The sequence below is a fragment of the Macaca mulatta genome, chromosome 2, assembly GCF_049350105.2.
Source record: "Macaca mulatta isolate MMU2019108-1 chromosome 2, T2T-MMU8v2.0, whole genome shotgun sequence".
Classification (NCBI taxonomy): domain Eukaryota; kingdom Metazoa; phylum Chordata; class Mammalia; order Primates; family Cercopithecidae; genus Macaca; species Macaca mulatta.
In genome coordinates this window covers 1,754,828-1,779,611 of record NC_133407.1, presented here as the reverse complement: position 1 = coordinate 1,779,611, position 24,784 = coordinate 1,754,828, and the positions used below count along the sequence as shown (strand labels likewise).

At 52.1% G+C, this 24,784-nt stretch overlaps 1 protein-coding gene across 2 annotated transcripts; it reads right to left on the bottom strand.

Annotated features, from left to right (window-relative positions):
• Positions 1–1,816: 1,816 nt before the first annotated feature.
• SLC51A (solute carrier family 51 member A) lies at positions 1,817–20,188 on the bottom strand. 2 transcript variants are annotated; one of them, XM_028843336.2, is made up of 10 exons: positions 19,776–20,188; positions 19,275–19,479; positions 18,190–18,284; positions 8,689–8,843; positions 8,047–8,120; positions 7,482–7,640; positions 6,833–6,944; positions 5,676–5,822; positions 2,723–2,828; positions 1,829–2,187 (listed from the first exon to the last, which is right to left on the bottom strand). In XM_028843336.2, the coding sequence occupies exons 2-10, from the start codon at positions 19,310–19,312 to the stop codon at positions 2,051–2,053; spliced, it is 1,023 nt and encodes a 340-aa protein (XP_028699169.1). In that variant the 5' UTR covers positions 19,313–19,479; positions 19,776–20,188; the 3' UTR covers positions 1,829–2,050.
• Positions 20,189–24,784: the final 4,596 nt, after the last annotated feature.

Here is a 24,784-nt window from a genome sequence, read left to right as displayed (position 1 = left end):
AGACCATCTCTAGATGTTCTTTCCACAGTGGTTCACAGGGCGTCGTTCTCCCTTCCTGGATTATCTTGACTATGGGTAGCTATTTTCAAGAGCTCTTTGCCTTTTTAATCCTGCTCCAGATCACTTATCCAAAATCTTTCCAAATCAATTATATTTTGCTGCTTTTCTTTAATTCCCTAAAAGCCATAGCTTCTAGATTTTCTATCAGCACACAGTCTCACCAGAAGTTGAACCAATACAGGTAGAAAAAGGAAGCCCCCCATTAACATCGGGTTAATGGTAGAGCCAATGTTTTTAACTGGTGGTATTTTTTTAAACTTACCAATATAAGTATTTTTAAAGGTTCTATTTTTCAAAGTCATGACAATGATTGTTCTTGTTTTCTCTCATAGAATAGACTGCCATGGGATAAAGAGTGGTCCCTAGCTTCTATTTTTCCAAGTAAATAAGTAGAACATGTTCTTGGGATTATACCATTAAATGTTAATTTTCTTGAAGAAGAAAGATTGTTGTCTGCCAGGATTTTATGTTAGCACTCGGATTGAGGCAGAAAACGGAAGCACCAAGTTTAACACTGGGATGGCGCGGGTTGTGTTCCTGGAGGTTTGAAGTGGGCCTTCCTGCCTTTTGAGGGGAAAACTGACTGTTTTGAACATATCCTGGATTAGTTGGGTTGTTTTGTATTGAGGATCCCTAGAAGACAAGAGAGTCTTGGAAAGGGCTGCTGGCTTCGTCGTGAACGTTCGTCCCATCACCAGTGTGAGTCCGCGAGGAAGTTTTCCTCAAGTGGGGTTCAGTCTCTAATTTTCCTGTCTGTTATTAGTTTGTTCTGAGTTATTTTGGATTTTGTTCTTTAGCCAAATAAAGGCAATGTGGTTTTACCTCATGTTCCGTGTCCTGTGGTTTTTTTTGTTGTTGTTGTTTTTAGAGACGGAGTTTCGCTCTCATTGCCCAGGCTGGAATGCAGTGGTGCAATCTCGGCTCACTGCAACCTTTGCCTCCCGGGTTCAAGTGATTCTCCTGCCTCAGCCTCCCGAGTAGCTGGGATTACAGACATGCGCCACCACGCCCAGCTAATTTTGTGTTTTTAGTAGAGACGGGGTTTCTCCATGTTGATTAGGCTGGTCTCGAATTCCTGACCTCAGGTGATCCACCCGCCTCGGCCTCCCAAAGTGCTGGGAATACAGGTGTGAGCCACCGCGCCTGGCCATATGCTGTGTTTTGACCTGTGTGGTGCATTTTATGGATTTGGGACTTTTACTTGGACTCTCGGTGCCTTTGCTTCCACACACTGATTCTCTCCTCAGAAATCAAGCTCCATGACCACAGCATCAGGAAATTCCTTTTGTAGCTTGTCACCGAAGACTCAAAAGCCATTGTCCCACAAAGCGAGGCTGACCCAGACCCCAGGGCCCCGTGGGGTTGGTGCTCTAGTAGCACATCTGTCAGGGAAAGGTCACCTTCCGTCTTCTCCAGAGGCTCCTGGCTTCTTCAAGACTTTGGGCTGGTACTATTTGCCTCACCAAGTTCTCCTTTTCTTATACCAGACACAATACTATATACTCTTCTTTTCATCTGCTTTAGGAAAGCTCAGTAAACTTTCTTTTATTTTTTTTCCAGAGACAGGGTCTGGCTGTATCACCCAGGCTGGAGTGTACGGCACAACCGTCGCTCACTGCAGCCTCAACCTCCTGGGCTCAAGTGATCCACCCGCCTCAGGCTCCCAAAGTGCTGGGATAGCAGGCATGAGCTGCCACACCCAGCCAGCAATATACAACCCTGAAGGGCTAATAGTGACATGGACAGAGGCAGTGGGCCCAGTTACACATTTTCAGACGTCATCTTGTTTATTACAAAACTTAAAACACCTTCCCCAGGCAAGATACAATTTTATCCTACACATTGTTCACCTTCATCTGTAGAGTCAAATGTCATCTGCCAGCTTGTGTTGACAAGCGGAATGCTTTCCGTTTGGTCAAGGTTGAGGGACGGTACAGAAATCTTACATTCTAATGAGTACAGCATCCTCTCACCATCCAAGCCATCCACCTTAGGCTTGGAGGTTCAAGTCCGGGTCTAGAGAAGAGAAAGTTTCGTACCCAACCTTGTGGTCTTTCCTTCGGTAGTACATTCGTGTCAGCACGGTCATGAGGAAGGTCTCCAGGATGAGGAGGTGGCAGTTCATCACTGCAGTGTGGGGGGAAATACAGGGTAGGTTATGCTGAGTCACAGAGGTGGTATTTTACTAGCAGCCCTGGCAGAGGAGTGGAGCAACACTGTCTCCAGTTGATCCCCAAACTAGGACTTAGGGATACAAAATTGTCATAAATAACATCGGGTTAATGGTAGAGCCAGAACCAGAACTTGGCTGTCTGCTTCTGTGCTGTGAGGCTAGCATTAAAGTCCATTTCTTCTGTGTGTTCCATCAACATGGGCTTCTGTTTTTTAACCACACCCATTCCTCCCCCGGGAGCTGAGGACTGAACCCATGGCTTCCTGGGTTGGCCCTCAGGGCTGGCCTCAAGCTGGGGGGTTTCCCTTCTCTTCTGTGTGATCAGAGAGGTCATCCTTTCCTCAAAGCCATTGTTGGCATTTCCCGGAGATCCCCTCTGAACACTGAGCAGAAGTCAGGCCGGCCTAATGTCTGTTCTGAGGCCCTTTCTTTCCTGACTCTCCCCGTCTCATCCATCCCACGATGGGATAGGAGCCTTCACGTGCTCACCTTGAGACCTGGTTTTAGAGGAAAAGGGAGGCGAACACGCAATCTGCCCGCCGTTGGCCAAGACTGAGAAGATGGCGGGCTGTAGGGCAGTCAGGATGAGGAGAACCTGCGGAACATAAAAGAGAGGCAAGGGTGGGCTAGGCCTGCTCTCACGGCACAGAGCGCAGCCAGCCCACTGCTGGGCCTTGCCCTTCCACGGGCAGGTTCCACCCACCACCAGATCTGTGCAGTCACAGAGGCTTGAGGCTGTCACTTCATTAAAAATCTGTGGGATTTTCATCTTCAGGCAAATGACGTTCTCATTTTCTACCCAATATTTTATTAGAGTTTCTGACAAGATACAAGAACTCATTTTTAATTCCCTTTCTCAGCCTTGGCTACCAGTGAGCACTTACTGGATAAAAAGATGGGTGATTAGAGAAGTCATTCCATCTAGCTCACGTGCCTGAGGTCCCTGTTCTAGAATAATGGACAATTCACCATGGAAATGCCCTTTGAAAACTCTGCCATGCCAGGGACTGCAGGGAGAGGGCACTGGGGAATGTGTTTAATGGGTGCCGGGTTTCATCTGGGGAAATTTCAGTTCTGGAGATGGATGGTGGTAATGGTAGTGCAACGATGTGAATGTACTTAATGCCACAGACCTTACACTTCAAAATCATTAACAGGGCAAATCTTACCAAGATTTCACCACAATAAAGAAAGAAGGCGAAAGCTGAGAAGAAGAAGAGGAGGATCGCTGTCCAGCGGCCCTGGAAGCACGGTCTGTCTTAGTACTGCCCTCCCTGAGTACACTGTGTGCAAGACTCAGCTGCTTCGAGGCTGGTGTGGCTCGCCCAGGCTGCCCCACATTAACCATGGGCAGGCTCGGCCATCACAGGACTTTTATCTTTCGGCCTGCTCTCAAGTACATCTGGGACCCAGAACCTTTCTGCCCCTTCAATCCCTGACTCGTTCCGGGGACTTCTCTCTCTGTTCCCATAGCCTCTTCCATTCTACCTACTTTGTGCCTGGAAGTTCACATTTCGGAGGCATCTGCATAGATCAAATGAGAATGTATGTGAATTCACTCTGTTAACTGTAGGGCAGTCATTATGCCTTGGGAGTAGAAGACCAGCAAGGAGACAGGATGGAGAGAGGAGGAGACCAAGACTGGGCTAGAAGTCATTGCATTTGGTGGAAAAGTCATCTTTGGGGTTAGAGAATGCAGCGCGTAGAAGGCGGGCAAACATGCCTTTGAGAGAATTTTCAGAAGCGGTGTGAAGATGAAGGTCAGGGTAAGGAGAAGACAGGTGTGTGCAGGAGTCAGACACACCTGGGTGTAAATTCTAGCCCCATCCCGTATGTGCCTTTGAGCAAGAACATCTCGAGGTCTGTTTCTTCCTTTGTGAAATGGGAATAATAATGACTCCTAGGGTTGTGAAAATTTAAGTGTAATGTGTGAAAGTGCCTCGCAGGTGGTGTGGGTAGTTCCTGTAGCTATGCTAGTGCTGCTGCTGGTGTTGATGGATTATAGGATTTTAGGAAGTCATAGGTAGAAAAGGAAAGGAAGAAGCAAGGGTAGACAAATTTAAGGTTTGTTAACATACGTGTTATAGGTGAAATTGTGTCCCCCAAAAAGCTATGTTGAAGTCTTGCCCCCAAGTACTTGTGACCTTGTTTAAGAACAGTTTGTTTCACATGTAATTGGTTGAGATGAGGTCGTAGTGGAATAGGGTAGGCCCTTAATCCAATTTGACTGGTGTCCTAAAAATAGACGAGACAGGCGGGTGCAGTGGCTCACGCCTGTAATCCCAACACTTTGGGAGGCCAAGGCGGGTGGATCACCTGGGGTCAGGAGTGTGAGACCAGCCTGGCCAACATAAGAAACCCTGTCTCTACTAAAAATACAAAATTCGCTGGGTGTGGTGGTGCGCGCCTGTAATCCCAGCTCCTCGGGACGCTGAGGCAGCAGAATTGCCCAACCCAAGATCGCACTCCTGCACTCCAGCCTGGGCAACAGAGCAAGATTCCGGATTCCGTTTCCAAAAAAAAAGAAGACACACAGAAACACATGGGGAGAATGTCATCAGACAATGGAGGCAAAAACTGGAGCGACACAAATGCTGGTCAAGGGTCGCCCAGGACTCTGCTGGAAACCACCGGAAACAGAGGCTGGAGACCCCCGCAGGGCTCAAAGGGAGCCCCAGGACTCCGCTGGGAACCACCGGAAACAAGAGAGGCTGGAGACCCCCGCAGGGCTCAAAGGGAGCCCCAGGACTCCGCTGGGAACCACCGGAAACAGAGGCTGGAGACCCCCGCAGGGCTCAAAGGGAGCCCCAGGACTCCGCTGGGAACCACCGGAAACAAGAGAGGCTGGAAACCCCCGCAGGGCTCAAAGGGAGCCCCAGGACTCCGCTGGGAACCACCGGAAACAGAGGCTGGAGACCCCCGCAGGGCTCAAAGGGAGCCCCAGGACTCCGCTGGGAACCACCGGAAACAAGAGAGGCTGGAGACCCCCGCAGGGCTCAAAGGGAGCCCCAGGACTCCGCTGGGAACCACCGGAAACAAGAGAGGCTGGAAACCCCCGCAGGGCTCAAAGGGAGCCCCAGGACTCCGCTGGGAACCACCGGAAACAAGAGAGGCTGGAGACCCCCGCAGGGCTCAAAGGGAGCACGGCCCTGCGGGCTCCTTGGCTGTGGGCTTCTAGCCTGCAGCACACGAGACAAGACGTGCCTGTTGTTTCAAGCCATCTGGTTTGTGGTATTTTGTCATGGCAGCCCTGGGAAACAATTCCAGCACAGAAAGACAAAAAGCAGGAAGCACAGGAAGCATTTTCCAAACCTCTTGGGAGATCTGAGACTTACGAAAAAAATGTCTGGGCCCACTTTTAGCCTTTGTTGGTCTCACCTCCTAACCCCAACCATTTGTAGGTCTGTTATGAAACATCTTTTCTCCCCCAGGGCGTAGTTACCTGGAACAGAGCAAATTTGGCTCCCATGCTCTGCTCACCCAGGTGTAGCCTGGCTTGCCGGGAAAGGATGCCCAGGGTCCAGAGAGCCAGCAGTGTGGACACGCCGAGGAAAGTGTTGATCCACAGAGCTGTGCTTGTCTCAGAAATCTGGTGGCAACAGAAAGTAGTCAGGCAGGCAAGATTTCTCTCCCTCTCTCTTTCTTTTTAAGAGATGGTGTCACTCTGTCACCGAGCTGATTGCAGTGGTGCAATCATAGCTCACTGCAGCGTCACATTCCTGGCTCCAGTGGTCCACTAGCCTCAGGCTCCTGAGTAGCTGGGACTACAGGTGCACACCACCATTCCCAGCTAATTTGTTTTGTTTTTTTAAAATAATAGAGATGGGCCAGGCGTGGTGGCTCACGCCTATAATCCCAGCACTTTGGGAGGCAGAGGCAGGCGGATCACCTGAGCTTAGGAGATCGAGGTCATCCTGACTAACACGGTGAAACCTCGTCTCTACTAAAAATACAAAATGAGCCGGGCATGGTGGCACATGGCCTGTAATCCTAGCTACTCGGAAGGCTGAGGCAGAATTGCTTGAACCTGGGAGGTGGAGGTTGCAGTGAGCTGGGATTGTGCTATTGCACTCCAGCCTGGGCAACAGAAGAGAAACTCTGTCTCAAAAAAAAAAAAAAAAAAGAGAGAGAGATGGGATCTCACTATGTTGCCCAAGCTGGTCTCAAACTCCTGGCTTCAAGTGATCCTCCCGCCTCAGCCTCCCAAAGTGCTGGGATTACAGGTGTGAACCACCGCACCCAGTCTAATTTTAGAAAAAGGGGCTCGCTATATTGCCCAGGCTGGTCTTGAACTCCCACTCTTGAGCAGTCCTCCCACCTCGGCCTCGTGAGCCATTGGGATTACAGGCATGTGTCACGGCACCCGGTGCTTCCTTCGATCTCTCCTCTCCCATGGCAGGAAAGGTAATGAGCAAAGCCCCAGAGCCTGGGCCTACTGCAGTTCTTTGCTCTCCCTGGCAGAGTCCCTGAGCCTCTGTGTTCCCACAGCCACCCTTTTCTGGGGCCCTCTGTCAAGGGGTGTTGGCTCTGGCTGTTCCTTTTAGAACACAAAGGTGCTAAATGAGTCTTGGGCTGTGCTGCCCCTTCCTCCTGGCTTACGTCTGCCGGGTCATAGATGCCGTCGGGGATGAGAAACAGGCCCACCAGGCTCAGCGTTATCTTCAGGAAGGCGTATTGGAAAGGACCCAGCATCAGCAGCTGAAGCTTCTTCCTGCGTGGGGAAGAGGGTGAGGAACACAGGCCACAAACCAGCTGTCCCAGGAAGACCCCCCGCTCCTCACTGGGCTCCTGCGCCGAGGCTTGGCTGCCACCATAAACACCAGCCAGGTTAAGTGGGTGGGGACGGAGGAAAAAACCAGAATGTTGAGAGTGCTGGGAACCCTCTTAGTCTCCCGCTCATCTCCAGACCAGAATGCTGTCTTTGGAGCGAGGTCTGGGAGTGTGACCTCAACCTCATTCACCAAAGTGGGCAGAAGGGGCAAGCAAGCAAATGGCCCCAAGTCCAGTTTTCTCTGTGTGGCTAAGGCTTGCAGGGTGCAGTGAAGTTCAGTGATGAGAATTTAGGACCTCTCTTTCCTCTGCTCCCCTGTCCCCTGAGGTTGGTGCCCCTGAGTCCTGGCTGTGGGATGCCCACCTTTCCGTCACTGGCTTTGGCCCATTCACGCCGAATTCCCAGAGCCTTGAAGAGGGCTAGGGGGTCAGCAGAAGCTCCCCAGCTCCTGGAGGAGGCACCTTGGCCCTGCCTCACCTGGTGAGCAGCAGCCGCGGACAGCAGGGGCAGCAGCAGCAGCAGGGGCCTGTGTGGACCATCATCGGGGTGTCCCTCAGCGTCCTCAGCACTGCCTCCTTCCCCCCAAAGCCTTCCACCATGACCAGCATCAGCAGGTAAAAGCACACGGCATAAAACCTGGGGTGGGGAGAGAAGGGGGCCTATGAGGTGGGGGCACGCTGCAGGGACACCCCTTTGCTGCCAGAGGGAAAGACGGCAGGGACAGGCGGGGCTCACCGAGGGGAAGAGGTAGGGCTGGGCATTCTGGGTGTGTTCCCCAAGAGGAGCAAGGGAGAGGAGACGGGACAGGACTGGGAGAAGCGGAATTTCAGACTGTGGGAGCAAAGGGCTGGCTGAGGAATGTGCCAGATGTGAAAGCGAGGCATTCCCTGAGCAGAACCAGGAGTGCAAGATCCCCGAACTAGCACGGTTTGGGAAGGGCCAGACTCAAGGTCAGCTGGGATCAAGGACACGGACTCCAGAGTCCTGGTGAGCGGGAGCAGAGGGGCCCTCGGAGGGGGAGTGAGTGAGGCAGGACACTCACGAGGCGATGGCCATTTCCACCAGAAACAGGGAACGAGGGATCCAGAGACCAAAGCAGCAGAACACAGCCACCACCTGTTGAGAAGGGGCAGGAGCAGGTGAGGGCGGGAGGGAGCCCGCTGAGGCTCCTGAAACCTTTTGTGGCACCGGCACAGAAGGCAAAACCTGTACATTTAGGCAGAGTTCCTTAAACGTTGCCAGCCGGAAGAAGGACTAATTAAATCAAGCAAACCAAGGACCTGTGTAATGGCTGTGGGAGGGCGTTTCAAACGCCTCGACATAAGGATGGAGCTGAGTGTGACCCTGTGGAATGAGACTTCCCCACACAGGAACCACGGCCTGCCTCTACAGGAAGGAAGCGCTTCTAATAGCAATACTGTGGCAGGGAGCAGTGAGTGAGGCCGCTGGTGGGCTGAGCAGGTCTCCAGCTGTCTCCGCAGCCCTTAGAATTAAAACACTGCATCCCACAGCCTTGCAAGCGGAGGATCCTTACTGCAAGGGGAGGTCGGATTGCAAACCTCGGCCCTCAGCGGGTAGTGGCAGGGAAGTCTTCGCTGAAGTGAGTTGCTGAGTTTAGAGGAATTCTCACGTTGGTCTCTGCCTTCGTCTCAGTTCCCCCCGAAGGGCAGCCCCAGGGCCTCACCGTGGGTGCTGAGCTATTCCAGAGCAGAGACCGCCTCTTGATGGGGCAGCGGGTGTTCTTGTACAGGTAGACGGCATCCTCCAGGAAGATGGCAATGGAGCCCAGCACCAGCAAGGTCATGATGCTGGTGAGGGCAAGTTCCACAGGGCCCAGGGCTAGAGGAGGAGAAGGCAGAGAGCTGACGACCGGGACGGAGCGGGAGAAGGTGTGGGCTTGTTCCCTCGGATCCAAGTGGCCTTACTGGATCTAGGCTCTCACCCGTGCACAGGAATGATGATTTTTTAGACTTTTTTTTTTTAGATGGAGACTTGCTGTGTCACCCAGGCTGGAGTGCAGTGGTGCAAAATTGGCTCGCCGCAACCTCCGCCTCCCGGGTTTAAGCAATTCTCCTGCCTCAGCCTGCCAAGTAGCTGGGGTTACAGATGCCCACCACTACACCCGGCTAATTTTTGTATTTTTAGTAGAGATGGTTTTCTCCATGTTGGCCAGGATGGTCCCGAACTCCTGACCTCAAGTGATCCACTCGCCTTGGCCCCACAAAGTGCTGGGATTACAGGCCTGAGCCCCCGTGCCTGACCCCAATTCACTTTTCTATCTCCAGTGCCAGGTGTTACACTAGCAAATGTAGATCAATTAACATAATTGAAGCAGAATGTGATTATGGGACATTCTGGAGCTGTTTAAGTTGATTTCACCATCATTATATGGTGAAGCCAAGACATCAGGAGGCTACTTTCTTGTGGGGAGGACAGGGCCTCACTCTGCCACCCAGATTGGAGGGCAGTGGTGCGATCGTAGCTCACTGCAACCTTGACCTTCTGGGTTCAAACCATCCTCCAACCTCAGCCTCCCAAGTAGCCTGGGACTACAGGCGTGCACCACCACCACGGCCGGCTAATTTGTATGATTTTCTGTAGAGACGGGGTCTCACTACATTGCCCAGACTGGTCTCAAACTCCTGGGCTTAAGCAGTCCTCCCACCTTGGCCTCCCAAAGTGCTGGGATTACAGGTGTGACCCACCACACTAGACCAGGGGGAACTTCAACAAAAGAGAAATGGATACAAATAAAAACCCCAAGGACACCTGACCCAAGCCGGCCTCATGCTTGGTCTTACATGAAATATAGTCCATTGGTTCTCAAACTTTCATGGATATTGCAATCATTTTGGGAGTTGTTAAAAAGCAGCTAGCTGGCCGGGCGCGGTGGCTCACGCCTGTAATCCCAGCACTCAGGGAGGCCGGGCGCGGTGGCTCACACCTGTGGTCCCAGCACTTCGGGAAGCTGAGGTGGGCAGATCACTTGAGGCCGGGAGTCCAAGACAAGCCTGGCCAACACAGCAAAACCCCACCTCTACTAAAAACACAGAAATTAGCTGGGTGTGGTGCTGCTAGCCTGTGGTCCCAGCTACTCGGGGAGAGGTGGAGGCTGCAGTGAGCCAAGGTCACACCACTGCCCTCCAGCCCAGGTGACAGAGCAAGACCCTGTTTCAAACAAACAAACAAAAAATAACAAGAAGAGGAAAATGTCTATAATACTGAAAAAAGTTAGCAATGTTTATGTTTGGGTGATGGGACTACGGATGATTTGTGTCTTCTTTTCTATCTTCTTACTTTTTTCTATCTTTTCTGAGTATTCTTTTTTTTTTTTAAACAACTTAAATTTATTTTCTCACCGTTTTGGAGGCGAGAAGTTCAAGATCAAGGTGTCAGCAGGTTTGATTTCTCCTGAGGCCTCTCTGCTCCACTTGCAGACAACTCCCCTCCCCTCCTCCCTCCCCTCCTCTCCCCTCCTCCCTCCCCTCCTCTCCCCTCCTCCCTCCCCTCCTCTCCCCTCCCCCTCCCCTCCTCTCCCCCCTCCCCCCTCCTCCCTCCCCTCTCCCCCCCTCCTCCCTCCCCTCTCCCCCCCTCCTCCCTCCCCTCTCCCCCCCTCCTCCCTCCCCTCTCCTCCCCCTCCCCTCTCCTCCCCCTCCCCTCTCCTCCCCCTCCCTTCCTCCCTCCCCTCCCTCCTCCCTTCCTCCCTCCCCTCCCCTCCCTCCTCCCTTCCTCCCTCCCCTCCCCTCCCTCCTCCCTTCCTCCCTCCCCTCCCCTCCCTCCTCCCTTCCTCCCTCTCCTCCCCTTCTTTTCTTTCTTTTTTTTTTTTTTTTTTTTTTTTTGAGACGGAGTCTCGCTCTGTCGCCCAGGCTGGAGTGCAGTGGCGCGATCTCGGCTCACTGCAAGCTCCGCCTCCCGGGTTCACGCCATTCTCCTGCCTCAGCCTCCCGAGTAGCTGGGACTACAGGCGCCCACAACCGCGCCCGGCTAATTTTTTTTTTTTGTATTTTTAGTAGAGACGGGGTTTCACCGTGGTCTCGATCTCCTGACCTTGTGATCTGCCCGCCTCGGCCTCCCAAAGTGCTGGGATTACAGGCGTGAGCCACCGCGCCCGGCTCTTTTCTTTCTTTCAACGAAGTTTCACTCTTGTCACCCAGGCTGGAGTGCAGTGGCCTGATCTCAGCTTACTGCACCCTCCACCTCCCAGGTTTAAGTGATTCTCCTGCCTCAGCCTTGCAAGTAGCTGGGACTACAGGCACCTGCCCAGCTAGTGGAGACAGTTTTCACCACGTTGGCCAGGCTGGTCTTGATCTCCTGACCTCAACTGGTCTGCCCGCCTCGGCCTCCCAAAGTGCTGCGATCACAGGCGTGAGCCTCCACGCCCGGCCTAAACATTAACTAATAAACCATCACAGAGAAAGCCCATTGCTAACTGGGATCACAGGCGTGAGCCTCCACGCCCGGCCGACACCCATGTTTCTACTGTGTCCTCACACGGCCTTTTCTCCGTGTGTGAAAATCCCTAGTGTCTTTCTTTTCCAATTATTCTATAATGAATATGTATCTTATAACAAAAATAAACCTTTTTCTGGAAAACATATTTTTCCAAATATACAATGATGTGAAAAATTTATTTTGTGTCATGTTTACAAAAACAGAACATAAAACTATAGGAATAATATGATTTCTACAAACGTTAAATAAAAGCATAGAGAAAGGGCCAGGATTACAGGGCTCATGCCCTGTAATCTCAGCACTTTGGGAGGCCGAGGCGGGTGGATCACCTGAGGTCAGGAGTTCAAGACCAGCCTGGCCAACATGGTGGAACCCCATCTCTACCAAAAATACAAAATTAGCCAGGCATGGTGGCGGGTGCCTGTAATCCCAGCTACTCTGAGAGGCTGAGGCAGAAGAATTGCTTGAATTGGGAGGTGGAAGTTGCAGTGAGCTGAGATCACACCACTGCACTTCAGCCTGGGCAACAGAGCCAGACTGTCTCAAAAAAAAAAAAAAAGGAAATTACACTAAGATATTTGCCGTGCCTGTCTCTGGGTGAGACTGTAGATGCTTTTTTCTCTTTTTACTGTTCCGTATTTTCTTTTTTTGTTAAACTAAACCTGAATGATTTTTATAATAGAAATGTTTAATTTAAAAAAATTCAGACAATAGGCAAAGTCCAGACAGGAAAAAGCCAAAATTAATGCAGGTGGTTTTCCAAAACCAACGTTCCATGGTTGGGAAAGCAGGGCCATTGCTAGAGCCTCTCTTACCCCAGCCCCATGTGCTCATCAGCCCTTGGAGAGCGTAAAAACTGCCCTTCACACACCCACCAACTCAGTCTTTCCCAGTCCTCATTTCCCTAACTGCCCCCTGCTCCATGAAAACCTCCATTGCGGTGACGTTTCGTCCTCCTTCCGCCCACATCAGGGCTGTTTGTATTTACATAGCTGTTTACTCGCTTACTGCCGGTTCTCCACCTTGTGGTGCAAACTCCACGGAGGCAGGGACCTTGTCAAGCTTGTGCTGTTCTCAAACGCCTGGAGCAGTAACTGCTCTGTAACTATTTGTTGAATGAAAGCAATAGCCTGTGAGAATTCCTGTCATCATCCCCATTTTATAGACTTTTTCAGGAAACGAGGCTCAGAGAAGGAAGCACCTCGCCCAGGGTCACACGACCTGGAAGTGAAGGAGCGGAGATTGAAGCACAGGGAAAGCCCACACTCCTATTAACCATGACACACAGTGACTCCAGGTGTGTGTACTCGTGGATGTGGGAGAGATTTTCAAGGCAACCTGGGGGGGCTGTTCCATTTATGAAGGTGAGGGTGGGGCAGATTCTGACTGTTCAACACAAAAGGTTTTGCAGTGTCTTCTAACTGTCGCCTTTGGTACTCTAATTAGGAAAGGAAAAGTTCCTTAGCATCCATAGTCCGATACTGGGCCTGCCCATCAAACCATCTTCTTAGGAGATGGCAGGAGATAGCAGGAGATAACCTCTTCTTTTCTGGTTGAACTCAATTTCCCCCAAAGTGCATCTAAATGGATACTATGGGACAAAAGTATTCCACGGCTGAAGAATTTTTGGAAATGCATTAAAGTTAAATATGATGATTCCCGCAGAGCATAATGAAATTTTTAATCTGCTAATTTACATTGTAAATTTCCAAAAGGAGGGTCTAGAATGCACCTTTTACAAAACTTAACTTTTTTTTTGAGATGGAGTCTCACTCTGTCGCCAGGCTGGGGTGCAGTGGTGTGATCTCAGCTCACTGCCACCTCCGCCTCGTGGATTCAAGCAATTCTCCTGCCTCCGCCTCCCAAGTAGCTGGGATTACAGGTAACCACCACCATGCCCAGCTAATTTTTGTATTTTAAGTAGAGATAGGGGTTCACCATGTTGGGCAGGCTGGTCTCGAACTCCTGACCTCACGTGATCCACCCGCCTTGGCCTCCCACAGTGCTGGGATTACAGGCGTGAGCCACTGCGCCTGGTCACAAAACTTAGCTTCCTACAGAACTCTGTTTCCATGAAGGACTCCGTGGGGTTAAGTTTCTGAGACTTTGGGAAATGCTTGTCTGGCTGACCATTTTGACTATAATCATACTTACAGCAACTATTAAATTTCCCACTGTCTCTAGAATAACAAAGATTACTTTTTAAAAGAATGAAAACAGGAACATTAAATAAAAATTTGAAAAAAGAATAATCACCTGTAATCCCCGCTTTCTAACCAAAAATTATTTCCATGATTGCGTATCTGCTTCCAGGAGGTTAGAAGCACAGTATGGGGTGTTGGAGTCAGACACTTGAGTTCAAAGTAAAATGCCACTTACCAATAGCTCTATGACCATAGACAGTTACTTATCCTCTCCTTAAGCTTCTTAGCAAAGCACCTGGCGTGTAGTATTTGTTCAATAAAAAGTAGCTTTAAGGCTGGGCACAGTGGTTCACACCTGTAATCCCAGCACTTTAGGAGGCTGAGGCAGGAGGATTGCTTGAGCTGGGGAGTTTGAGATCAGCCTGGGCAACAAAATGAGACTGTGTCTCTACAAAAATTAATAGTTAGCCCAGGCATGGTGGTGTGTGCCTACAGTCCCAGCTACTCGAGAGGATGAGGTGGGAGGATCACTTGAGCCCAGAGATTGAGCTGCAGTGAGCCGTGATTAAAAAAAAAAAAAATTGGCCGGGCGCGGTGGCTCAAGCCTGTAATCCCAGCACTTTGGGAGGCCGAGACAGGCAGATCACGAGGTCAGGGGATCGAGACCATCCTGGCTAACACAGTGAAACCCCGTCTCTACTAAAAAATACAAAAAACTGGCCGGGCGTGGTGGTGGGCACCTGTAGTCCCAGCTGCTTGGGAGGCTGAGGCAGGAGAATGGCGTAAACCCAGGAGGCGGAGCTTGCAGTGAGCTGAGATCTGGCCACTGCACTCCAGCCTGGGCAACAGAGCGAGACTCCATCTCAAAAAAAAAAAAAAAAAAAAAAAAAAAAAAAAAAATTGATTCAATGGTTCTTCCAGAACAATAGCTTTCTCTCTCTCTCTCTTTATTTTTATTTTTTAAATTGAGACAGGGTTTCGGTCTGTTGCGAAGGCTGAGGCTGGTGGTACAATCATAGCTCACTGCAACCTCGACCTCCCGGGGTTGCAGCATGGCCCACCATGACTGGCCTGAAATAGTTTTCTTAGCATTTAATTTTAAGTTCGAGACCAGCCTGGGTAACACGGGGAAACTCCATCTCTACAAAAAAACCACAAAAATTAGCCGGGCTTGGTGGCAAGTGCCTGTGGTCCCAGCTACTTGGGAGGCTGAGGTGGGAGGATTACCTGAGCCCAGCAGGTGGAGGGTTGGGGTGAGCCAAGCTCGCACCACTGCCCTCCAGTCTGGGTGACAGAGCAAGACCCTGTCTCAAAAAAAAAAAAAAAAAGGAACAACAGAGTTTACGAATGAAGTGAGGAGGTTTTGCCACATCCTCCCAGAGGCACGTCTTCCTTCTCTGTCTGTGCCATCGCCATTGCCCAGAACTAGCACTTACACACCTAGGTCTTTACCAGATTGCCTGCTCTTTCTTTGAATTGCCTGTTTGCCACACTTCCTCTTCTTTCCCTGCCGCTGCCCTGCCTCAGACTGTTTTCCCGCATGCCAGGCCAGGGCAACAACCTCTCATATGCATCCCTGCCTATTTCCTGCTGTTGCTGAGATGGAGTCTTGTTCTGTCGCCCAGGCTGGAGTGCAGTGGCATGATCTCAGCTCACTGCAACCTCTGCCTACCGGGTTCAAGCAATTCTCCTGCCTCAGCCTCCTGAGTAGCTGGGACTACAGGCACCCGCCACCTCGCTTGGCTAATTTTTGTATTTTCAGTAGAGATGAGGTTTCACCATCTTGGCCAGGCTGATCTTGAACTCAACCTCAAATGATCCACCCGCGTCAGTCTCCCAAAGTGCTGGGATTACAGGCACGAGCCACCGCGCCCAGCCATGTCCCTGCTTCTTAAGGCTCTTCCTCTGCTGTCCATCCTGATTACTAATTAATGGCTGTGAAGCACTGCTTTCATCCAGCCACTCCCAGTCTCAGAGCCCTCAGCAGCTCCTTCTCTCTGTGGGATAAAGTACAGCTCCTCTGCCAGCCCAGCAGGCATCAGGCCTCACCTCACCTGCCGAGCCCTCTCAATTGTCCCCGGTTCTTCCACCAGGATCCTTGAATCCTGCCAGGCCTCACTCCCCTGGGCCTGGGGCACCCCCGACTCATCCTCTCAGCTTCCCTGTCCCAGAGAGAGGGCCGCTGGCCAAATCCTCCCCACTCTGCCTGCAGCAAGGCTTGCTGGACTAGCAGACTCAGCATGGCCTGTTCTGAGCAGCCTTGGGGTTCCTATTTGCACATTTTGAAGGAAAGCAATGTGACAACCTTTTCATTGTGTGAGACAAGGTTTCTCAACCTGAGCGCTGTTGACACTTTGGCCCGAATAATCTTTTTTGTGGGGGCTCTTCCTGTGTACTGTAGGAGTTTAGCAGCTTTCCTGGCCTCTGACCATGAGGTGCCAGTAGCACCTTCCAGTGTGGCACGGGAACAGTCTCCGGACACTGCCACGTGTTCCCTGCGGGGAGAGCTGCTGTGTAAGGGAAGGCTTGTGCCGCCAGCTGCACTATCTGAACAGGAGGTTCCTGGAACTGGATGTAGCAGCCACCTGCTGCGCAAACCACAGAGTGGCCACCAGGCATCTCCGGACACTCTGGCAGTTGGCAGCCGCTCTGGTTCAGATAATCTGAAATGAAGCCATACACAGCCCAAGGACACGCCCACATCTGCGTCGGAATGCAAACTGAGAGCTTCCTGTTGCCTGGGAAATGCATTAAATGTGCTACAGAGACATAGACCTCTAGCCAACATTTCACAGGTAGTCAATATGCAGCAGGAAAACAAAATAAAGTGCAGGCGTGAGCCACATTTTCTCTAAGCATGCTCGGGCCATGATTCTCAATGTTTTTGGTGTCCAGGGAATAAGCGGAGCCCCATCCTATGCCTTTCACTTTCTTTTTCTTTTCTTTTTTCTTTTTTTTTTTTTTCTTTTTGGGACGTAGTCTCACTCACTGTCACCCAGGCTGGAGTGCAATGGCATGATGTCGGCTCACTGCAACCTCCACCTCCCGAGTTCAAGTGACTCTCCTGCCTCAGCCTCCTGAGTAGCTGGGACTACAGGTGCCCGCCACCACACCCAGCTAATTTCTGTATTTTTAGTAGAGACGGGGGTTTCACCATGTTGGCCAGGCTGGTCTCGAACTCCTGACCTCAGGTGATCAGCTCACCTCGGCCTCCCAAAGTGCTGGGATCACAGGTGGGAGCCCACTGCGCCTGGCAGATGCTTTTCACTATTTTTTTTTTCCTGAGACGGAGTCTCGCTCTGTCACTCAGGCTGGAGTGCAGTGGTGCAATCTCAGCTCACTGCAACCTCCACCTCCCGGGTTCAAGAGATTCTCCTACCTCAGCCTCCCGAGTAGCTGGGATGACAGGTTCACTCTACCATGCTCGGCTAACTTTTGTATTTTTAGTAGTAGAGACAGGGTTTCACCATGTTGGCCAGGCGGGTCTCAAACTTCTGGCTTCAGGTGATCCGCCCACCTCAGCCTCCCAAAGTGCTGGGATTACAGGCGTGAGCCACCGCGCCCAGCCCAATGCCTTTCACTTTGAAAAGTAATTCAGTAACAGAATCTTGTTGGCCAACACTGAGAGGACGCTTTTGCAGGTTCACCTATTTTTTTTTTTTTAAATTATTGTTTTATTCGAAAAAGTGCTTCTTGCAAAAGGGAAGCTGCAAAACAGAGACCTCTGCAACAATTACTTGTTTTTTCTTAAAGTGAAAGAATGGGTGGGATCCGGGGGATCAAAGCGGTAGATGGACGACCAGAAGCACCCCCAAGTTATTTTCAGGAAACTGTGTCAAAATGCAAAGGTAAAATTTCCAGTCAAGGAATTCTTCCAACAACTGAACTTGAGCTCGTCTCGGGGATCCCCACACCCTCCCCTTCAGTGGAAAAGTGTGACTTATTATTGCAAACCAATTACTCCACTACAATAAGCACATCTGTCTACCTGAAAGCTCCGGGGTGGAATGAGGCAAATACCCACAAACACACACACACCCAACAACAGAATGCCCCAGGGAGGAGAAGGGTTTTCAGAAAAGTCTGGATCCTTTTCAGAAAGGAGGCTGGATCGTAAAACAAATCCAGCTGGTTCACCTCTGTGAAGCGCGTCACCCACAGTAACCACCCTCTAGAATGCCATGCGTCCAGGGCGGATGCCATGCAGGCCTCCAGGAGACCCGATGGGGCCTGGACCACTTGGGCACCACCTTGAGTCCCCAGATGGCGCTGGGGTCTGAAAAAGCGCCCCGGGGTCTGAAAAAGCGCCCCAGGTCGCAGTGCCCCAGTGTGAATGAGCTTTGGGGCCAGTTTTGTGGAGGCCCAACATGAGGGTTGCTCTCCAGAACCAGGCTCTCGTGCTGCCCTTTTGACCCCTGACTCCTTGAGGCATTGCCTTTCTCCAAGGCCTTAACCACGATGACGGACAGCGGGCCAGTTATTCTTCCCAGCTGCCCAGGTGGACCAGCTCGGGGCCGCCTCTCCCCAGCTCCACCCAGCAATCCTGGTTTCCCTCCTCTCAGTTCCCTCTGGCGAGGGTCCCCACTCACCTCTCAGGAGTTGGGCTGCTGTGGGTGGATGAGAGAAGCAGGCGGAGGGGACGCCATAATTGGTCTTCAGTACCTCCAGAAGATCTGCTGTGTATCTGGCGAGACACCAGCCTGTGCTCAGAACCGTGGGGGCTGGGGGAAGGGGGAGGGGTGCATACTGGACCCTCAACCACTCCTGAGCGCAGGACTTTGTCTGTTGCCCTCAGGGTCTCTTTCTCTCTCTCTCTTCCCTCCCTCCCTCCCTCCCTTCCTCCTTTCCTTCCTTCCTTCCTTTCTTTTTTTTTTCTCTTTGAGACAGGGTCTTGCTCTGTTGCCCAGGCTGGAGTGCAGTGGTGTCTTGGCTCACACAAGCAGCCTTGACCTCCTGGGCTCAAGTGATCTATTCAGCCCCCGTCCCCATGGAGGAAGCTGGGACTACAGGCGCACGCCACCACACCCAACTAATTTTGTATATTTTTGGTAGAGACAGGATTTCGCCATGTTGCTCAGACACTAGTCTCGAACTCCTGGACTCAAACTGGAACTGGGCTTGAACTCCTGGACTCCTGCCTCAGCCTCCCAAAGTGCTGGGATTACAGGTGCCCGGCCTCAGGGCCGTTTTCTTAGAGGGAGTGGAGAACTGGCCCAGGCAGGGGAGTAAGACAAGCTGCCACCTAGCTGGGGCGTGCCTGGCTGCAGTGCCTGAAGAGCCCACCGTGGATTCTCTCCATGCTGGTCGGGCTGCAGCCCAGGGACTGGCCACTGACCAGAGAGGAAGAGCAGGATCCCAGAGGAAGGGTGAGTCCTTGCAGAGGGACGGCCCCCTGCTACTGAGGGGCGCTGCCACTTCCTCTGGGGATGCCTTCCACAGCCCCTGCTCTGGGATCTTTCTCTCCCCACGGTGGGGGGCAAGGCCAAGGCCCTGAAGTGTCACACCCTGGCCCAAACCCACGTTGTCCCTGAGGACCTAGGAACAGCAGCCCATTTTCAGTCCTGTCTCATTCTGAGTGCGGCAGCCAAAGGGCTCTGGGAGGGAGAGAGGACAGGAGGGGGACAGGCGCCGCCGCCGCTTAGCAACCGGCCCAGGGCCCGCCGCCCTCACTTACCTGGGGTCCAGCTTTATCTGGGTCCTGCACGGCTCCATGCCGCTTTCTCTCCAGCAATCCCGCAGGCACCGCGGGTGAGACGGGCAGGCGGGGCGGCAGGTGTGGGCCCGGGCCGGGTGGGGGCCAGCGGAGTTCCAGAGTCTTCCCCTCTGCCGCTGTCCCTCCTTGAGCTTCCTGGGCCAACTTTTCTATCTCAGAGTTCACCCTGGAGGAATTTGATCCTCGAGGCTGGCGAAGTTCCCTGTGCCTGACTCATCCCTGCCCCCGGGCTGGTCCCTCCCACCTCCTGGACAGGCGCCTTTGTCCCTCCCACCTCCTGGACAGGCGCCTTTGTCCCTCCCACCTCCTGGACAGGCGCCTTTGGCCACCCCTTGCCCCTGGCCCGGCCCATCCTCTAGGAGTTTTGTGGCGAGGCCGCCCTGCCCTTCCAGGACCGTTCTGGGGTGGGGTGGGCTCGCCACAAACTCCTGCCCTGGGCGGGGGCGGGGACGAAGTCCTCACCGCAGTGCTCCCCGGTCAGATGCCCCCGAAGAACCTGCTGGAACTCAGGCTCCGGCACTCCGCAGTGGGGAGACTCAGGCTGAGTCCTCGGCTGTGTTTGGCGCCGTCCGCCTGATGTGCGGAAGGGAGGACAGGCTGGAAAAGCCAGATGAGGCCGGTGTGGGTTCCCGAACCCCAGTTCCTCACAGCGGGACGATGGGCTCAGCCAGCCGCACGCGGGGCCGGAAGATGCAGCCGAGTGGAGGCTGTGCCTGGGAGTCAGAGTTGCAGAGTGAGATTGCTGGGCATTTTGACAGGTCTTGAAAACCTGCTGAATTATAGGCTTGCAAACAATTTTATTGGTTGATAGCTTCCCTTTTCTCTCTCTCCAAACAGATTGAAATCTCTTTGAAGGCAGACACAGCATCTTGTACTGTGGTGCGCTGGTACCTCTAGGTTCCTGGCACCGAAGCTGACACATACAAAGGGTTCCTTAGAGTTTGGTTGCATAGTTGATGAAAGCACAAACCCAGAGCGGCAGCAGCATCCGTCAGCATGTCTGGGGTGCCAGGGGGCTTCGCTCATTTAGACTTTACCACCGCATTACAAGGGAAGTAGTATCCTTATTCCCATTTTACAGATAAGGAGGCTGAGGTCCAGAGAGGTTAAGAAACCAGGGTGGGCCGGGCGCGGTGGCTCAAGCCCGTAATCCCAGCACTTTGGGAGGCCGAGACGGGCGGATCACGAGGTCAGGAGATCGAGACCATCCTGGCTGACACGGTGAAACCCCGTCTCTACTAAAAAATACAAAAAACTAGCCGGGCGAGGTGGTGGGCGCCTGTAGTCCCAGCTACTTGGGAGGCTGAGGCAGGAGAATGGCGTGAACCCGGGAGGCGGAGCTTGCAGTGAGCTGAGATCCGGCCACTGCACTCCAGCCTGGGCGACAGAGCGAGACTCCGTCTCAAAAAAAAAAAAAAAAAAAAAAAAGAAACCAGGGTGGACAGAAAGCCATGGGGTGTGGAGAGCGGCCAAAAGGGCCTGGGGGAGGGGCTGTGTTGGGGCCTGGTGGAGATGGTAGGAAGTGAGAAGAGGGCCCGGAGGAGGGTGCAGAGGGTCAGTTCTGGGAAGGGACAAGGGGCTCCCTGTGCCGGGCTGGTGAGGCCATACAAGCAGGGAAGCGGTCCCTGATGGGGTACCCGGAGGACTCCCCACTCCTGTCCCCAAACACCTCAAAGTCTCTCCCAAGAGTCAAGCTGGGTCCTCCTCCAGTTTCCCCTCCTCCCAAAGTCCAGTTCCTGGGACAGGACGATGTCGTGAGGCCGGCGTCTCAGGGGCCAGCTGCCTCTAAGGTCAGGGGAGGAAGAGGTCGCCAAGGGCCCTGACCCCCAGAGGGTCACTGGCCTCAGCCCCACCCTGACAAAGAGGCAGACTGACTCAGCTTCCTCCCAGCATCTCTCCAGGAACGCTCGCCAGGTCATTTACCCTGAGCCCACTGGAGGCCTTGGGTTTAATTACCCAAAGCCCTGAACTTTAGACTTCCCAGAGCTGACAACAGGGCGCTGGGGATGTTCTTAGAAACTTCAACTTCAGGACACAGTGGGGAATGGCGGGAAAGGTGGAAGGGCAGGAGGGAGCCAGAGGGACGGAGGTTGGACTGAGACTGGTGCTTCCCCACCGGGCACCCCAGGAGAGACCGGCAGGGCGTCCGTGAGGGGAGGGGGCTTCTGCCCCACCCAAGGTCTCCAGGGGGCGTCTTCTGTACAGAGTGGCCCGGGATCCAACCAGTGGGAGGCCCTGCCTGGAGGCCGGCCCGTCCCCAGCTAAGGCTTGGTCAGAGAGGACGAGCTGTGACGCCAGGGTCTTCTCTTGGCAGTTGAGGCCTGCCAGCTGTCAGAAACTGATGTTTTAGAACCATGAAGAATAAATCCTTCTGATTTCCCCTTCTTTGGCCTATTTTTTTCCCATGAAATTATATGAGAGCATCATCTGACGCTTACTGAGACAGAGGAGGGACTTGGCTCCCAACCCCACTAGTGCGTTCCTCCCCCAACCCTTTTTCTTTCTTCTTTTTTTTCTTACCTGCTCATCACAGGACAGTGAAAAAATTAAGATAAGCAGCATTTCACTATAAATCTTTTGCAAAATGCCATATCCACTGATCACAGGACCTTGAAAAAATGCAGATAGGCAGCATCCCGCTTTAAATCTTATGCTTCAGGGAGTGAACCCCATTGCCTCGGTGTGCACAAAACCAGAAGAACGACCATCTTTACCCTTGGCCTCATTACAAGACCAAAATCTCTGTCCCGGCATGGGAGCTCACACCTGTAATCCCAGCACTTTGGGAGGCCGAAGCGGACGGATCACCTGAGGTCAGGCATTTGAGACCAGCCTGGCCAACAAGGTGAAACTCCGTATATACTAAAAATACAAACATTAGCTGGGTGCGGTGGCAGGCGCCTATAATCCCAGCTACTCGGGAGGCTGAGGCAGGAGAATGGCTTGAACCTGGGAGGCGGAGGTTGCCGTGAGCCGAGATGGTGCCACTGGACTCCAGCCTGGGTGACAGAAAAAAAACAAAAACAAAAACAAAAGCCTCTGCCAGGGAGAGGCTTGCTCGTCGTGTTCTGATCCTGCGATGTACGTGTTACCACGACTCCTTATCCCTGTGCGTTCTGCACGCCACTCCTGCAGGAACGCTCACCTCCCTCCTGAATTACCCGTGTCGCCCTCCTCAGGCCCACGACACCACAATGCGCTCCTCTGGGGGCCAGCCGGAGAACTCTCCCTGCAGTGCTGTCTCCCCCGTGGTGGAACGAAAGCCCCTAATAAAGCCTCGTCTGGGAAATTTGCTTGGCCTCGTGCCAATTTTTATTGGAACCTAAAGAACCTGTGGTCAGTAACAGGCTCACTTCAGTTATCACTTAAGTTTTGGTTTCCTTAATGTGAGGGTCAGTTTTGAAAAATCAAAAAAGAGGCTGGGTGCAGTGGCTCACACCTGTAATCCCAGCACTTTGGGAGGCTGAGGTGGGTGGATCACCTGAGGTCAGGAGTTCGAGACCAGCCTGACCAACGTGGCGAAACTCCATCTCTTAAAAATACAAAAATTAGGCCGAGTGCAGTGGCTCACACCTGTAATCCCAGCACTTTGGGAGGCTGAGGTGGGTGGATCACCTGAGGTCAGGAGTTCGAGACCAGGCTGGCCAATCTGGCAAAACCCCATCTCTACTAAAAATACAAAAAAAAAAAAAAAAAAAAAAATTACCCGGGCATGGTGGCGAATGCCTGTAATCCCAGTTACTCAGGAGGCTGAGGCAAGAGAATTGCTTGAACCTGGGAGGCAGAGGTTGCAGTGAGCTAAGATGGTGCCACTGCACTCCAGCCTGGGTGACAGAGTGAGACTCAATCTCAAGACAACAACAACAACCACCAACCACCCTCGCATCTTCCAGTTCCCCCTCCTCCCACACCCTGGCAGCTGCAAATCTGCTTTTGATCTCTATGGATTTGGCGACTCTGGATATTTCATGTAAGTGGAACAATATGTGGCTTTTTGTGCTGAGCTTCTTCCATTTCGCATAATCTTTTCTTTTCTTTTTTTGTGTTTTTGAGACGGAGTTTCGCTCTTGTTTCCTAGGCTGGAGTGCAATGGTGAGATCTCGGCTCACTGCAACCTCCACCTCTCAGGTTCAAGCGATTCTCGTGCTTCAGCCTCCCGAGTAGCTAGGATTACAGGTGCCTGCCAGCTCGCCTGGCTAATTTTTGTATTTTTAGTAGAGATGTTGCAGGAAACTGAGGACTGGCAAGGCTGATATGGAGAACAAGAGGATTGTTTATTTTAGGTACGCACTGGCTTAGTGGATTCGCATCTAAGAAGCTGAACGTTAAACAAAGACAGAGCAGGGATTTTACAAGCAGACTTACAATAAATAAAATAAAGGTGGTTAATCATATGATAGGTCACATAATCTATAGCATCACTTGTGGCCTTGCATAGCCGGTGGCTTTGTAGCTGCACTGAAAGAAAAACAAGAACTGGCTAAATACAGACATTTGTAAAACATAATCATGCTTAAGAAACCTGGGAAAGGAGTAACAGTAAAAGAATTTGTCTTTCTTTTTTCTTCTTCAGCTTTGGTCTGGAGGGGAGGGCTGTCTGGAGCGTATTCTTTCGGCCTTGGCTTTCTGGACAGCGTTCTCTTATAACTGTGCTTGAAGTGAGCGTGCTAGGCAGAGGAAAACTCGTTTTCTTTTGAACTTTCGCCTTGCTTGTTACTTTTCTTGGAGTGAATGAATGCCTATTTATTTTTAAATGTCTGCCTCAGTTTCTTCTTTTTGAGGCCTTTTATAAAAGAAGTTTGATATGGCTCACGCCTGTAATCCCAGCACTTTGGGAGGCCAAGGTGGGTGGATCACCTGAGGTCAGGAGTTCGAGACCAGCCTGACCAACATGACAAAACCCCGTCTCTACCACAAAATACAAAATTAGCCAGGCATGGTGGCGGGTGCCTGTAATCCCAGCTACTCGGGAGGCTGAGGCAGGAGAATCGCTTGAACCCAGGAGGCAGAGGTTGCAGTGAGCTGAGATCGCGCCACTGCACTCCAGCCTGGGCAACAAGAGTGAAACTCTGTCTCAAAAAAAGCCAAAACAAAACAAACAAAAAAGAACCCAACAAAAAAACCTAGCAACTTTCTTTCTTTCTTTTCTTTTCTTTTTTTTTATTTGAGATGGAGTTGACTCTGTCGCCCAAGCTGGAGTGCAATGGCGTGATCTCAGCTCACTGCAACGTCCACCTTCCAGGTTCAAGTGATTCTCCTGCCTCAGCCTCCCGAGTAGCTGGGACTACAGGCGGGCGTCACCACTCCTGGCTAGTTTTCTATTTTTAGTAGAGACAGAGTTTCACCACGTTGGCCAGGCTGGTCTCGAACTCCTGACCTCAAGTGATCCACCCGCCTCGGCCTCCCAAAGTGCTGGGATTACAAGGATTACAACGCCCGGCTGAAAATGACCAACTTTCTTCCTATGTGTT